This window comes from Anolis carolinensis, unplaced genomic scaffold (assembly GCF_035594765.1).
Source record: "Anolis carolinensis isolate JA03-04 unplaced genomic scaffold, rAnoCar3.1.pri scaffold_10, whole genome shotgun sequence".
Lineage (NCBI taxonomy): Eukaryota > Metazoa > Chordata > Lepidosauria > Squamata > Dactyloidae > Anolis > Anolis carolinensis.
The window spans coordinates 23,065,294-23,082,408 of record NW_026943821.1 but is presented as its reverse complement, the minus strand read 5'-3'; the positions used below and the strand labels follow the sequence as shown (position 1 = coordinate 23,082,408).

Sequence of the window (17,115 nt, the reverse complement as noted above, 5' to 3'; positions counted from 1 at the left end):
AGTTAAGAGGGCTAATCTCTGCCCACTTGGTCTCCAAACAACCCACTCAGCCCAGGGGACAGGCAAAGTTAGGCCTCACTTAGTCCTCTTCCACACTGCCTATAAAATACAGACACCACCAGACAATGCCACAGCAACGCGTGGCCGGGCACAGCTAGTATATGTCTAAAATCTATATTTTCCAGTTCCTCATCAGTAGGATAACCAGGACTGTTGGATAATAGGGAGGCCCGGTTTAGAGAAGCCCCGGTGCATGCTTGCTGTCTACAAACACGCACTGTGGCTTCTATAAAGGGCCAGGTGCTTGGCGAAGGGAAGAGGTGCTCTTTCCTTTGCCAAGCACCCTATTTAAGGAAGCCCCAGTGGTGTTTGCTGCTTAGTAATACGCACCGGAGCCTCTCCAAAGGGCCGGGCACTGGGCGAAGGGAAGAGGTGCTGGGTGCTTGCTTGGAAGGAAAGTCTGGGCTAGCTGTGTCTCCTCCATCCAGCAAGCACTGTGGACCACACAGCTTGGCCTGGCACGTCGGATAATACGGTATGTCGGATAACCGGAAGTCTGATAACCAGAACTCTACTGTACCTGGAAACAAGGCTAACACTATAATGGATGTTTTTTCTGATTTTTATTCCCATCCAGCGGGTCATTGTGGCGAACCAGATCCCATTGTCAACGGCCAGATAAATGGTGAGAACTTCAACTACCGAGGCAGCGTGGTGTACCAGTGCAACCCTGGCTTCCGTCTCATTGGGATGTCTGTCCGGATCTGCCAGCAAGACCACCACTGGTCCGGAAAGACTCCTGTCTGTGTGCGTAAGTATGTTGCCATCTTTATTACAGTGTTGTGTGTAGCAAGAACTGTTGGAAGATAGGTTGAGTGCTCCATGGAAGACGTCCCATCAGAAAGGAAGAAGTTCAGTCTCTTTGAAAGTCTATATATATATTGGTTGCTATTTGTGACATAAATTAAGAAAAATGTATCTTCTTCCTGTTGGAGAAGATGTAAACAGAGGTGAACAAGAATTCTTCAATGGCAATGGGTGCGTCTACACTGCAGAATTGATGCTGTTTGACACCACTTTAATTGTGTAGATGCACTCTGTGTCATCCCCAAAATAAGAGATTTGTAAGAACATAATAAATAAGTACACACTCCAGCATATACACAATTATTGCAGACTATATACAAATACCAATAATGACAGGATGCAGAGCCAGGGGTCAGGGTGCGTGGTGGGTGGGTTTCTTCAAACACCATCAATCATCTTCTCCAGATTAGCACCCTGACGAATTGGTGAACCTCCTGCTTCACCAATTCCTCTTCAGTGTTAGACTCAAAGACATCTGCAGTCTGAAGTCCAAACATTTATTCAATATCTACAAAACATATTTACAAAATGCAGCAAAAGCCATCACTCGAAGCTGGCATTCTTCTTTTGCCTCTCGGCTCGGCAAACACAGCTCAACAGAGATAAGAAAGCACATTCCTTAGTCCGAAGGAAGTTCCAACCTCCAAGACTGGAAATCATGTCTCATAGGTCACAGCAGGCTGTCAGTCAAACTAGCCTGCTGTTAACTGTTTCATTGCTGAAACACACACTCTTGCAAAACAGCAGAAACACTTGATTTACATTTCATATACATACAACCAAAATCCAACAAATAATACCAATGATAATGACGATTGGCTTCACAAATGCCTCATGTATTTTATTACCAGTTGCCAAAATGTTTCTAGCTAAGGGATGGAAACATGCTGAGCAAAGTATTACCCGCAGACCATATATGGCTTTGGGACCCCTATGCGCTCCCCATTGAAGGCCTTCAGAGGGAGAAATCATAACAGACTTGTTTACTGATAAACGGCGGCCTTTCGTTGCCTTTGTAAACAATATCCCAGTACCGCTGAGGTTTCGGAGTAAATATTGGAAAGATTTGTTAGGGGATCTTTGTTCATTTACATTCTTGATTCAAGATTATTCACCCGAACACAAGAAAAGAAAAATCTGTTTATTCCATGCATGCAAGCAAAGCAATTCTATCTCTCAGAGGGTTCGTTTGGAATGTAATGCTTCTTGTCATAAGGCGGCGTATTAATGTTACTTATTTTGTATTAGTGTTGGAAGTAAACAACTAAAAATGATATTTAAAAATAAAAGAAAGGGAAAAGGGGACCTTTTCTGTATTGACATATGGGGCAGTTCTATTTTGAGCTATGAAAACAATAGTAGATGGTTGACTGTGGTGTGATTGGCGGGATTTAGTCCGAACCTTAAAGAAGTGATCCCCAAAATAGGTTCAGCCCTTGGGCAGCTCTAAAAGACTAAAAGTTGATGGTTTCCCAATCTATTGATCTAGGAGCCACAGTAAAAAGCTCAACCTGTGATAATCATTTTTGGAAATGAAGACCAAAAATTACATCCCATTTATGATATACAATAAAGTTGATTTGGAGTTACAATTGTTGCAATACTGTCAAGATTTTGACCAAGTAACAATGATGAAAATGGAATCTGTTCCATATTCATAAACAGAAGTAATTGATACAAAATTCTGACCTGTATTCCTACTTTGGGGCCCATATTGGGTGAAAATCAGGATATAAAACAAATGAATGAACTCGCACTATTATAACGTGTCATCTGAAAAGGAAAAAAGGAAGGACAGCATTTTGTCTCATATGTTTTCTGCTGGGTGAATCTCAAGGGGAGAAAAGCAAAGAAACGATGGCTTCTACCGTTTGCTTTGGAAGTGAACCAGTTCCTGTAAAAAAAAAATAGACATTTGGGCTCCAGAAGTGTCTCCTAGCTCTGTTATTTTAATGAATCAGCAAGTGTTGCACCTCAGCACTGGTTCACCTTGCTCTTAACACACTCTTCACCACAGCAGACATGGGTTTTTTCAGTTTATTGATAAAAGATAGCAAAATCCTAATAAAAAGCAATAAAAATGAGTAATCTAATTGCAAAGGCAATCTGCAGAATATAGTTCAGTCTCTGTAGAAAATAGTTCAAAGTCTCTAATATAGCAAATCAGTCCTGAAAAACAAATTCCAAAATACAATCCAAACACAGAATCTAGGCAGGAACAAAAGCAAGAATATTTTTCCACGAGCAGAGACAAGGCAGGAATTAAGCTTCCAAAATCAACGTTGCTTCATCTGAAATCTTTCCCTGTTTCTCCCAATTTAACCATGATTACAAGCTAAGAAAATGTTCCTCTGACCTTGGATTCCCACACATTTACTAGCTATTCTCACAATGTCTGAGACAAACTCTTAACCTTAACCTTGTGTCTCTATCTAAGGAAGACTCCCTTGACTCACTGCCTAAACCACCTGGACTTTGTTGATGTTCTAAATCTTGTGAAAGGTCACCCTTATCACTAACTTCAGCTTCCCTGCTAGCCTGTGGCCTTTCTGACAATTCAGAGACTTCAACATTTCCTTGCTCAACCTGCATAAACCCAAATCCCCCTTCATCATCAGGCTGAACCACAACAGCAAGGTTTTGTTGAGTAACGATTTGTCTTCCTTCCTGCAGCCATAACCTGTGGCCACCCAGGCAATCCAGCCAACGGCCTGACGCTAGGCACCCAGTTCAACCTGAATGACGTGGCCAAGTTTGTGTGCAACACGGGGTACCGCCTCGAAGGGGCCTCCAAGTCCCAGTGCCTAACCAACGGGCAATGGAGCAATGCCCTGCCCGTTTGCCGCAGTAAGTCCTTCCCTTTTGGTCCACATTATTTTGGTCAATGTATTGGAGGGTATATTAGAGTGGTATGCAACTGCTGGCCCTGAGATGGAACAGTATTGCTTTCTCTTGAGAATGGAAGGGATTGTGACCACGGTGTCAATAATTCAGTAAGTGGAATCCATTGTGGAATTAACATGTTAAATTTGGGGATTATTTTGCCCATCTTTCTTCAACTTTTTTTCGATGTCTGCATGACTCTTTTGCTGAGATGATTTTCAAAAAGCAGGCTGACTTTGTGTTATCGAAGGCTTTCATGGCCGGAATCACAGGGTTGTTGTGTGTTTTCCGGGCTGTATGGCCACGTTCCAGAAGCATTCTCTCCTGACGTTTCGCCCACATCTATGGCAGCCAGCCTCAGAGGTTGTGAGTTCTGTTGGAAACTAGGCAAATGGGGTTTACTGTATATACTCGAGTATAAGCCTAGATTTTCAGCCCTTTTTTAGGACTGAAAAAAAACCTCTTCCGCTTATAATCGGGTGAGGGTCCTGGTGGGCTTATATTCAGGTCGGCTTATACTCAAGTATAGATGGTATATTTATTATTTTTCTCTATTATTATTGGTATTGTTACATTTATTATTTTACTCTATTATTGTTGTTACTTTTACATTTATTTTACTCTATTTTTATTATTATTAATACATTTATTATTTTACTATATTTATTATTACATTTATTATTTTTCTGCATTTATTATTATTATTATTACATTTATTATTTCACTCTATTATTATTAAAAGTATACATAAGCACATTGACATTGAAGAAGATGAAAATAATGATTTAATCGGAGTTGAACAGTTATATCTTAAATTACAGTTTGATGTAAAGATTCAAAAACATTTAAACTACTGAGGCCTCAATTAATGTAATTTTACTGGTATCTCGGCTTATACTGGAGTCAATGTTTTCCCAGTTTTTTTTTGTGGTTAAAATTAGGTGCCTCGGCTTATATTCGCGTCGGCTTATACTCGAGTATATACGGTATATACTTGTGAAATGATGTCCCTAGTGGGAGAAAGAACTCTTGTCTGTTTGAGGCAAGTGTGAATGTTGCACTTGGCCGGCTTGATTAGCATTGAATAGCCTTGCAGCCTCAAAGCTTGGCTGCTTCCTGCCTGGGGAAATTCTTTATTGGGAGGTGTCCCACCCTGGATATTCCACAGATATATAAACCCCACTTGCCTAGTTTCCAACAGACTTCACAACCTCTGAGGATGCCTGGGTGAAACGTCAGGAGAGAATGCTTCTGGAGCATAGCCATACAGCCTTGAAAACACACAACAACCCAGGTTGACTTTTTTCATGCCACTATAGACCTGTTTGTTAATGTATTTTTCATTGATTGCTTTTATTACTCTCCTAACGTTTGAATGGCAGTTGCAGTGCATTCTGGATCGTGTCTTGCGTGCCGTTGGTTGAAAATCCAGAACTAAACAAAGAGATCAGGATGAGTGTTTACGATACAGCTGACTTGGTTGGTTCACCATCTAGAATTCTTTTTCAGGGAACGGAAAAGGCATCCAAAAGTTTTCAAAACTGGTCTATGTAATGGAACGTCGAAGTTCACTTCTCGAATTCCCTCTCCCTGCTCCCCTTCCCCGATTCAAGCACACCTTCCCTCTTGTATCATCCACCTTTATATTCCTAGCAAATATCCCCCCACCCCACCCCCAAAATATCTGGACATCTATTTGGGGATGAGGCCAAACTCCAATCCTGAAACAATCTCACTGGTGATGCATATTATACCCTCCTTTTCAGGATTGGGGCCCTTTCTTCCCCAGGAATCAGCCGGTATCTTTTGTATGTTTCACGCTGTAAATAAGTGGTTCCTAAACCTATTTGACCTACCACCCCTGGAAATTATTTTTTTAAAAAAAATTTAATAGCAATTAAACAGAAATTGCTATCTGTGGCCATCACCGCTCCCCTGGATTGCTGCAGTGCCCACCAGGGGGCGGTAGCGCCTACTTTGGGAATCACTGCTTTCAATGAAAACAATGCATTCGTTTTAAAGTTTCATGGAAAATAAACCAGATTTTGGGGGGAAATATATGACATAAGGATTTGATCCTCTTTCCTTTTACTTTAGGTCCCGCTCCCCCTTTGTTACTACTTCGCCCTGTAGTATTTCCCCCATTTTATTTTATTTATTCTTCCTGTGATTTGCTTGCAGTTGTAAACTGTACTGACCCCGGGCACCTGGATAACAGCGTCCGACAAGTGCAGCCAAGCGGGCCTCACAGATACAGCTACGGAACCACAGTCTCTTATCTGTGCAACCATGGGTATTACTTACTGGGCACCCATGTCCTTACCTGTCAGGGGGATGGCACTTGGGATCGACCCCTCCCAGTGTGTCATTGTAAGTGTTTCCGTTTCCTTCAGAGACTGTGCTCCCAACTATTTCGTGCTTTCCATATGTGGGGTTGTTTTTTTTTCCTATCTCTTTCCCCAAGAACTATTTCTCAGACATCCAGTTTAAGATCCCTATCTGACATGGAGGTGGATGCAATGTTAGTGCTGGATAAGGAGGGATTGAGTGTCGAATCCCTGCTCATCTCACTCCCAACTCAAGGGTAGTATCAGCTGAGAAGAACATTCTCCTTCCATAGAGCTTCCAAAGTGAATGGATAGAGTCAGTTGAGGAACGGAGAGCAATAAGTGGAAACAATTCCTTACAGCAGTGGTTCCCCAGATGTTTTTGGCCTACAACTCCCAGAAATCCCAGCTATTTTACCAGATGTTAGTATTTCTGGGAGTTGAAGGCCAAAAACATCTGGGGACCCCAGGTTGAGAACCACTGCCTTAGAATGAAGGTATGTGCTATCTAAAGATGGAGCTGAAGCTGTAAATATCCACGATGGGTTTTTTTGTTCATGTTGTTGTGTGCCTTCATGTTGTTGACTTGCAACAACTCTAAGGCGAACCTATCGGAGCAGGGATTTGGACCCTAGTCTCCTAAAATCCTAATCCAACCTCAAATCACAGCATTAGGAATGGATGGGCTGAAACAAGGAAGCCACAGCTGCCTTGACTTTGCAAGACCTAAGTAAGGCTGTTGAGAAGATGATGGCTTGGAGACCTCTCATTCATAGGGTCACCATAAGTTGAAGTTGATTTGAAAGCAACCACTTTCCACATAAATGGATTAGATCAAGGAAGCCACAGTCCTTAGTCCGAAAGATCTGAGTGGGATTGTTGTGGATCAGGTGACTTGGAAGTCTCTCATTTGTGAGGTCACCATAAGTCAAGTTGACTTGTAGGCAATGGACAAGGTAGAAACCACTTTTCACACAAATGGATTAGATCAAGGAAGCCACAGTCCTTAGTTTGAAAGATCTGAGTGGGACTCTTGAGGATCAGGTGACTTGGAGGTCTCTCATTTGTGAGGTCACCATAAGTCCAAGTTGACATCTAGGCAATGGACAAGGTAGAAACCATTTTCCACATATATGGATTAGATCAAGGAAGCCTTAGTTTAAAAAACCTGATGGGACTCTTGATGATCAGGTGACTTGGAGGTCTCTCATTCATGGGGTCACCATAAGTCCAAGTTGACTTGTAGGTTGCTAATAACAACCGAATCCCATAGCGAATTCCCATCCATTTTAGCAAGTGTTAAAACAAGACTAGGAGAGATTACTGGTTGCACCAAACATTAATTAAATCAAGATTTCAAAAATGACTTCCAGATAAATGTGACTACCCAAGGGGACTGAAGACCTTCATATTTTATTAAGAGTCTCACTTTTTTTTTAGTTGAATTTTTCCTCTGCCTTCTTCCTTCACGCTAAATAATTCGAGAAGCAAACACTCTTTTTTCCCTAATTTAGTTTTGCACCTTTTTCTCCCGCTCCCTCCCCACGTTATCAGCATGCTTCCCGTTACCTTGCCACTGTGCCAAAGACCATGGGAAATTGATAAGTGAATCCCCTCCTGCTACTGTGACAGAGAAATATTGGACAAGTGACATTAAACAGCTGCTGTTTTCGGAACAAAAGCGAGCGCCAAATCTTGCCTCCAGCAACAGAGCATGGAAAAAAATGGGAAGGGACCTGCTTGAACAGAAACATCTAAGAAATGTCAGGAAAAGTACAGAGAGAGTCAGTGAGGCTGGGAAAAATGCTTGGCTGCAGGGGTGAGAGGTGGGTTGGGCACATGCATTCCTACCTGGGACCAAACAGAGGGAACTTAGACAAATTGTTGGTCCAAATGCACAAAAACACGTCTCCGCTTTTTCATCTTAGTTCCAATGCTTGAAGGGATGGAGTTGGGGAAGGACTTGTCTCCTCAAGTGAGTGAAGTTTGGGGGGGGGGGAAAAGAAGACTATGAGATAGTTTTCCCTAGGGAGTGAATTTGGAAGTTTATATGGAGACTTATGGAGTGAACCACAGGAACAAAATAAACAATAAGGTGAATATCAGGAGAGAGTGATACAACTTGAGCTTGGAAAACTACCTTAAGAAATTAAATAAGAGAGACAGGGTTGTGTGGTAGTTTCAACATTGGGCTACGACTCTGGCTCAGCCATAGAAACCTACTGAGGGACCTTGGACAAGTCAACACTATCTCCTTAGGATTTATTGAATATATTACAATTATATATTTTTGTTATTTAAACTATACATATTGCGAAATTATGGTTTTTTTCTCAAAGTGACACACCACCCAAGTCATGCTAGGTTTTTTGGTGAATTTTGACACACCAAGCGCAAAAGGTTGCCCATCATTGATATAGATCCATGTACCTGTATATCTGTATCCATATATATACCTTACTTAACCTACTGATGCCTCATTTAATGTAATTTTATTGGTATCTATTTTTATTTTGAAATTTACCAGTAGCCGCTTCATTTCCCACCCTCAGCTTATACTCAGGTCAATAAGTTATCCCAGTTTTTTGTGGTAAAATTAGGTGCCTCGGCTTATATTCGGGTCGGCTTATACTCGAGTATATACGGTATATGAAAAATGCAAATACGAGACCCTGGCCCATTAGGAAAAATATTTGGGATCCACCATATCAGGTAGACCAGGACACACTCAGCTAGAACTGCACTTCCCATGGTACACTGAACAGAGGAACTGAGCATTAAATCAAAAGTATGATGAAATAGATTATTTAGATCAGTGGTGTCCAACCTTTGGTCCTCCAGGTGTTTTGGAGTTCAGCTCCCAGAATTCCTGACCATTGGGCTAGCTGGCCAAGGCTTATGGGTTGGAGTCCTAAACTATACAAAATCCCAGAATACTTGTAAAGTATCTATACAAACATACGATAGTCTATGTACAAAGAAAATATGTCCAAATAACATATATTATTAAAGTTCCCCGTACAAAGCTCAATTTGGCCGTACCCGACAAAATGAAAAGGAGCAACAGCTCTAACACAAAAGTTATTCAAGTCTGGTATTGCTTCCAATGTATATAGGCTTCAGGAATACATAGTCAATGAAAATATCTTCCAAACAAGTTAAACAGATGGTTGGTTGTGTTGCTGCATACTGGAATGAAGAAAATAATGATGGAGCACCGCTCTCAAAAAAGTCTTCGAAAGTAAAGTCCAAATAAAGACCCAAGTCTACAGGGGTCCCGGGTATTTTGTACCCTGTTTCAGGGAGAAAATCCCCTTCTTCGGGAGTTGTTATACTCAGCAACAATGAATTTCTATCTAAAACAAAACATAGAGTAACAAGTATTTTACCTGAAACAGGGTACAAAAATACCCGGGACCCCTGTAGAATTGGGACTTTATTTGGGCTTTACTTTCAAAGACTTTTTTGAGAGCAGTGCTCCATCATTATTTTCTTCATTCCAGTATACAGCAACACGACCAATCATCTGTTTAAATTGTTTGGAAGATATTTTCATTGACTATGTATCCCTGAAGCCTATATACATTGGAACCAATACCAGACTTGAATAACTTTTGTGTTAGAGCTGTTGCTCCTTTTCATTTTGTCGAGTACGGCCAAATTGAGCTTTGTACGGGGAAGTTTAATAATATATGTTATTTGGACACATTTTCTTTGTACATAGACTATCGTATGTTGGAGTCCTAAACACCTGGAAAACCCAAAGGTTGGACACCACTGCTTTAGATGATGCTGGTTGCTGGTTATTTATTTATTTATTTTATTTACAGTATTTATATTTCGCCCTTCTCACCCCGAAGGGGACTCAGGGCGGATTACAATGAACACATATATGGCAAACATTCAATGCCAACAGACAAACAACATTCAGTTTTAGACAGACACAGAGGCATTTTTAACATCTTTCCAGCTTCACGATTCCGGCCACAGGGGGAGCTGTTGCTTCACTGTCCATTGGTGGCTGTTCTTCCTCATTCTTTTCCTCGTGAGCAGTTTTATGGTCTTGTAGATTAGTTAAATTAGCCTCCCGCATAAAGCGTGCCTAAATTTTCCCTACTTGACAGATGCAACTGTCTTTCGAGGCTGCTAGGTCAACAGCAAGCCGGGGCTATTTTTTAAAAATTATTTTTATTTTTATGGTTGGAGGCTTAACCCGACCCAGGCTTCGAACTCATGACCTCTCGGTCAGTAGTGATTTATAGCAGCTGGTTACTAGCCAGCTGCGCCACAGCCCGGCCCCTATATATGGTTATATATTCAGTTGACTGCTAAATCTAGTTGCTAAACCACGTCCCTCTCTGGACACTGTTGGATTCACCAAGATCCATGGTGATTCCGGTGGTGCATCTAATGAGGTCTCAGGCCTCCATCCACCACAAGGGAGAATCCTAAGTAAAGCTAAATTCCCATTATTAACCAACCGGCTCCATCAGAACCATCTTCTGATGGAATGAGCTGGCCTCCCATGTTGATAAAAGTCATTCCATGGGGCAACAATATCTCTAATCTTTGCAGGAAAGAGGAGCAAGAGATATGATTGCTCTGTCCCAGCAATTCCGAGTTTAAAATGCCCTGCTAAAATAGGTGAATTATTGCCTTAGTGGAATCTGGCACACAGGAAATTGTTAATCCTTAAAAGTGCTGTCAGAGCCGCAGGTTTTTAGCTCAGGTGTAATTCCTGGAGGATCAGTTATTAAATTATTTGCCACAGCATGCGTTCTGAAGTGTTAGCTCTCGGAGCATCTCTTCGGAAATCTTGGCACAGCTTTGCTCACAGCTCGACGCCAAGAGCGCAGAGAAACCGAAACCCTCCCAAAGAGAATCCCTCCGTGGGCATCCACGTTCCTTCTCTTTCTTCTCTATTATTAAAAAAGGACGCTGGGTGTTTTCTACCTTTTGGACCTGTCAAAAAGGAGCCCATGGGTTATAGGGAAAGAAAGACTTCCATGTTTCAAATTGGAACAGATATCTTGGCCCTTCCATTGCAGTTGTTTACCCTGCTGAGCATTTTTGGGCAATATTTGCAACCTGGTTTTGTTCATTTTGGGGCCCCTGGTGGCACAGTGTGTTAAAGCGCTGAGCTGCTGAACAAGAGTTGAAGTGGTGTAAACCCTGTGGTCATAACAAAAAATTAACAAAACAAGGTGCAACCTATCAGAAAATGGATACCGAAGCAAAATTTATCATGCAGATGGGGAGTTCTTATCCAAAGGCCTGTGTGAAGAGCCAGGTTTTAAGGCTCCTCCATGATGGATTTCAAGTTAGGAGCACTATAAGTCAGAAAGAATGTGAAGGTGCACAACAACAACAACAACGGAGCCCTCAAAGCATCACTGGCCTCCGAAAGGAGAGCAGTGGGTGTACCATGTGAATTTCTCCCAGAGTTGGAAGGAGCCATTTGCCCTCACTTTTCCTAATAGTGAAATTGGCCCATATCAACCTATTCATTGGACTTCAGTAAATTGAATCCCATCTACAACCAGCCCCATCTTGATTTTAGTCTGTTCAACGAGTGCTTCTCAACTGGAATCCTCAGATGTTTTTGGCCTACAACTCCCAAAAATCCCAGCTGTTAGGATTTCAGGGAGTTGAAGGCCAAAAATACCTGGGGACCCCAGGTTGAGAACGATGGTTTAAGGGTTTTCTGGAAGATCGCAATCTGGACACAACCCAAATCTACTAGAGGGAAAGGTCCCCTTGGAAATAATTCAGTTAACCAAGCCCACAGATTCCCAGTAGCCCCGCTCGCATTCTTCCTTGGAATGTTTGTACTAGAAGATTAACTCTGCATCCACTCAATAGACCTTTCCTCTTTCTTCTTTCAGTGGTCTCCTGTGGCCACCCAGGATCTCCACCTCATGCTCAGATCTCGGGAGATGTCTACACGGTCGGCTCGGTGGTGCGTTACAGCTGCTTGCAAGGGAGGAGCTTGATCGGCAACTCCACCCGCATGTGCCAGTTGGACGGGCGCTGGAGTGGCTCTCTGCCTCACTGCTCAGGTAGGATACCTTGGTAACATAGTAGAGGTTGATGCCCATGACATATTTGCTGTAGTTTCACAAGGTGGTCCACAACTGAACTCACATCTGCCCCAACATTTTATCATGACATGGCCTATTTGTTAGAGAGATTATAGATAGCTAAATATTTATTTAATAATAGTAATAATAATAATAATAATAAATGCCATTAAGTCCAAGATCGAAAAATCAGCTGATGACCCAAAATGCAGACTGTGCAAGGAAACCGACGAAACCATTGATCATATCCTCAGCTGCTGTAAGAAAATCGCACAGACAGACTGCAAACAGAGGCACAACTATGTGGCCCAAATGATTCATTGGAACTTATGCCTCAAGTAACACCTCCCAGCAGTAAAGAAGTGGTGGGATCACAAACCTGCAAAAATATTGGAAAATGAGCACGCAAAGATACTGTGAGACTTCCAAATCCAGACTGACAGAGTTCTGGAACACAACACACCAGACATCACAGTTGTGGAAAAGAAAAAGGTTTGGATCATTGATGTCGCCATCCCAGGTGACAGTTGGATTGATGAAAAACAACAGGAAAAACTCAGCCGCTATCAGGACCTCAAGATTGAACTTCAAAGACTCTGGCAGAAACCAGTGCAGGTGGTGATCGGCACACTGGGTGCCGTGCCAAAAGATATCAGCCAGCATTTGGAAACAATAGACATTGACAAAAATATGGTCTGTCAACTGCAAAAGGCCACCCTACTGGGATCTGCGCACATCATCCGAAAATACATCACACAGTCCTAGACACTTGAGAAGTGTTCGACTTGTGATTTTGTGAAACAAAATCCAGCATATCTAGCTTGTTTGCTGTGTCATACAATAAATAATAATAATAATAATAATAATAATAATAATAAGAAGAAGAAGAAGAAGAAGAAGAAGAAGTAGTAGTAGTAGTTTATTTGTATCCCGCCTCCATCTCCCCCGAAGGGGACTCGGGGCAGCTCACAGAAATATCAGATACAAAACAATAACAATGTACAATACATCAACAAACAATAGCATGCACCAGCAGTAGCATTTACACATTAACCAGAAAATTAAAAAACACTTATTAAAAACATAGAATTAAAAACAGTGAGGCTGTAATAGTAGATCAGCAAAGTGCACACTATAAGTTGCAAATTAAAACTTAGATAAAGTGCGACAAGTTTGTTTGAGGTCAATTGGGATTTGAAAGATGAGGTCAAGCAACATCCGATGTTGGCAAATTAAACTAACCCTCACCTTCCCATGTTTTCAGTCTAAAAACGTGGCTCTTTGACCAATAGATATAGAGCACAAAAGGTTCAAATTATAAATCCATTGGTTTTCTGACTTCAAACATTTATATGATTAATTGGGAATCAGTTTGGTCTATAATACCGTAACATTTTATCAATGTTTATTTTAGGGTTGATTGATTTTATTATGGTACTAGCTGTGCCCGGCCACGCGTTGCTGTGGCAAAGTGGTGGTGGTATTGGTTAAAAATTGTTGTGTAATTTTTATTTGACTTTATTTGCATTTTTGATTAATTTTATTGTAAGTTATATTTTTATTTATTATATTTTATTATTTTCTTGTATTATTTTTAGTTATTTTCTGTTATAGTATTTTATTGTATTAATTTTTAGTGTTTTTAATTATTTTTATTGGGTTGCTAGGAGACCAAGTTGGAGGAGCTTAGCCTTCTAACTGGCAGCAATTGGATAAAAGCAATTATTCTTCTCTCTCTAATTAGGACTTTATTTTTCTTTTCTTTTTATTGTATCAACCTAGAGGCATGGATGATGGGTTGTGTTGTCAAATTTCGAGGTTGGGGGGCCTGTAGTTTTGTTGTTTTGTGGGTCGCCGTGATGCCATCACTCTTTTATATATATAGATTGTTTCATGTATTGATGATGTGAAGTATATTTTCCTTTGATATTGATGTATCTGGATTCATTGCACTGTATTTATTGGTGGCACAGTGTGTTAAAGCGCTGAGCTGCTGAACTTGCGGACCAAAAGGTGCCAGGTTCAAATCCCGGGAGTGGAATGAGCACCCGCTGTTAGCCCCAGCTTCTGCCAACCTAGCAGTTCGAAAACATGCAAATGTAAGTAGATCAATAGGTACTGCTCCAGCAGGAAGGTAATGGCTTCTATTCAGGCCGGCTTATACTTGAGTATATAGGTATTCAGAGTTGGACAGTCTTATCTTATGAAAGTCTTATTATTATCTTAAATTATTGTTATGTTAAATTACTGCGCTCCATGCAGTCATGCCGGTCACATGACCTTGGAGGTGTCTACGAACAACGCCGGCTCTTCGGCTTAGAAATAGAGATGAGCACCAACCCCCAGAGTCGGTCACGACTGGACTTAATATCAGGGGAAAACCTTTGCCTTTTATTTATTGTTACAGTATGAGTGCTTTGCAAGTTGCCCCGAGTCCCTTTTGGGAGATGTTGGCAAAGTAGAAATAAAGTTTTATTATTATTAAAAAGTTATTAATGGGATAAAGACTCAAGTTAGGAGCATCTGCAGCTGTTTGCTTTTGGCTGAGCCTACTGGGAAAGGCAAGCTTCTCTCCCTTCCTCTCCTTTTCTTTTGCACTGAGATCTCAGTCTTCAGTCATTGAAGCAAGCTGAGATGAAAAGGGGAGAAACTGGGACATTTTATAAGCAGGTTCTTTACCATTAAAGAACTATATCATGAATCAATCTGGAGATCAAGCCATAAGAAATAAGATACAAATGTTATATAGTATATAGGTTGGAAATGGATAAAGATAAAGATATAAAAATTGTCTCATAAAGAAACAAATATGTAAAAAGAAAACAATCCTCGTGTTGGTGGTGGGAATTGTAAATGTTTTGTATGTCTACGGTATGTATTTTTTGTGTTTTAAAAAATAAAAATTTATTTAAAAAAAATTTATAAGCAGGTGAAAAAATGGGATGACAGAGAATTAATTGAGATATAGATAAGTTACTTGCAGAAGCCAACTGCAAATGTCCAATTAAAAGGAAGAGGTATAACTACAAAGGAGGAAAATGTGGTCCCTCTAAATAAAAATACAGCTCCACCAAATGAAGTTTTTCTTAATTCCCAATTTTTTTCAAAGAGTGAGATAATGCAATTATTTGCACCTCAAATTCTTGTATGTGCTACATTTACATTCTCTTGGCCACTTTGCCTTTCCTTTTTCTTGCCATTCCTATGCTGTATTTGTAAACATTGAAATTTTAAGTTGCTACAATATTAGAAATTTGGTGAGTGAAGGGAGATTTTACTCGGGGCAGAATCCTTATTTTGGAGAGCAAAGGTTCTCATCCACACAGACCCCAATCTGGAAGTGGAAATACAAAGAATGTATCCTCTCTGGTTTGGGGAATTTTCTAGGTTCACAAAACCAGCTGGTTGGCTGAAGCCAAGAACAGATGGTGATGGTTCCAGTTGCCAAAATGTCCTGCCTTCAAGGTGTCACCTTGGCCGGCTCATATCCCTCTCAACTCTGAAAGCGAATGAGCTTTTGGCTCATTGGATCCTCCTCTGTGTCCCTTGGTTTCCAAATGAAGCCAGAGTTCTGACTATGTGAGGATAACAGGTGGTTTTAAAGCATCTTGCAATTTTGCGCTGGGATCGAAGCCGAGCCAAGCTGGCGCACCAAACCAAATGGGAGAGAAGGTGAATGCGCAAACAGTGACAGCTGCTGCTGTGCTCAAGTGCTACCCAAGAGTATGTTCTTTTTGGGTATATTATCTGTAAGTAGTAGGCCCTTGGCGTCCCCCATGGATACCAACATTCATGGATGCTCACATCCTGTTATATATTTATTATTTATTTATTTATTTACAGCATTTATATTCCGCCCTTCTCACCCCGAAGGGGACTCAGGGCGGATCACATTACACATATAAGCAAACATTCAATGCCTTTTTAACACAGAACAAAGACAAACAACATAGGGTCTGAGCGGGCCTCGAACTTATGACCTCCTGGTCAGTGATTCATTGCAGTTAATTGCACTGGCTTGCTCTCCCGTCTGCGCCACAGCCTCGGGCGCAATTATTTTACAATTACACTGTAAAATAATGTCCCTTATGAAAATGGTGAACAATCAAAACCAGTGCCGGAGGGTCTATGAAATGGTATGAGCAGGGTTTGCCAACATTTCATGTGGAATTTTTTCTAATGTGAAACTTTCATTGTAATGAGTATGTTATTTTTGATATTAGTGAAGTAGCTGTGGCATTGAATGTGTGCCATTTATATGTATGTTAACCACCCTGAGTCCCTCTGGGGAGAGAGGACGGTCTAAAAATAAAGTTATTATTATTATTATTATTATTATTATTATTATTATTATTATTATTGACACAACAACATTGTATGACACAGCAAACAAGATAGATATGCTGGATTTCGTATCACAAAATCACAAGTCGAACGCTTCCCAAGTGTCTAGGACTGTGTGATGTATATTATTATTATTATTATTATTATTATTATTATTATTATTATTATTATTATATTGTATGACACAGCAAACAAGATAGATATGCTGGATTTCGTATCACAAAATCACAAGTCGAACGCTTCCCAAGTGTCTAGGACTGTGTGATGTATATTATTATTATTATTATTATTATTATTATTATTATTATTATTATTATTATTATATTGTATGACACAGCAAACAAGATAGATATGCTGGATTTCGTATCACAAAATCACAAGTCGAACACTTCCCAAGTGTCTAGGACTGTGTGATGTATTTTCGGATGATGCGTGCAGATCTCAGCAGGGTGGCCTTTTGCAGTTGGCAGATCGTAATTTTGTCAATGTCTATTGTTTCCAAATGCCGGCTGAGATCTTTTGGCACGGCACCCAATGTGCCGATCACCACCGGGACCACCTGCACTGGTTTCTGCCAAAGTCTTTGAAGTTCAATCTTGAGGTCCTGATAGCGG

The 17,115-nt window shown here is 40.8% G+C and overlaps 1 protein-coding gene across 3 annotated transcripts in view; it reads left to right on the top strand.

Moving 5' to 3' along the window:
• The window catches only part of csmd2 (CUB and Sushi multiple domains 2), a 632,593-nt gene that overhangs the window by 571,227 nt on the left and 44,251 nt on the right, over positions 1-17,115 (top strand). For all 3 annotated transcript variants that reach the window (XM_062962418.1, XM_062962417.1, XM_062962419.1), the window contains 4 exons: positions 638-811; positions 3,541-3,714; positions 5,932-6,120; positions 11,963-12,136. In XM_062962418.1, coding sequence (XP_062818488.1) covers positions 638-811; positions 3,541-3,714; positions 5,932-6,120; positions 11,963-12,136 — 711 coding nt within the window. The remainder of the gene's footprint in view (positions 1-637; positions 812-3,540; positions 3,715-5,931; positions 6,121-11,962; positions 12,137-17,115) is intronic.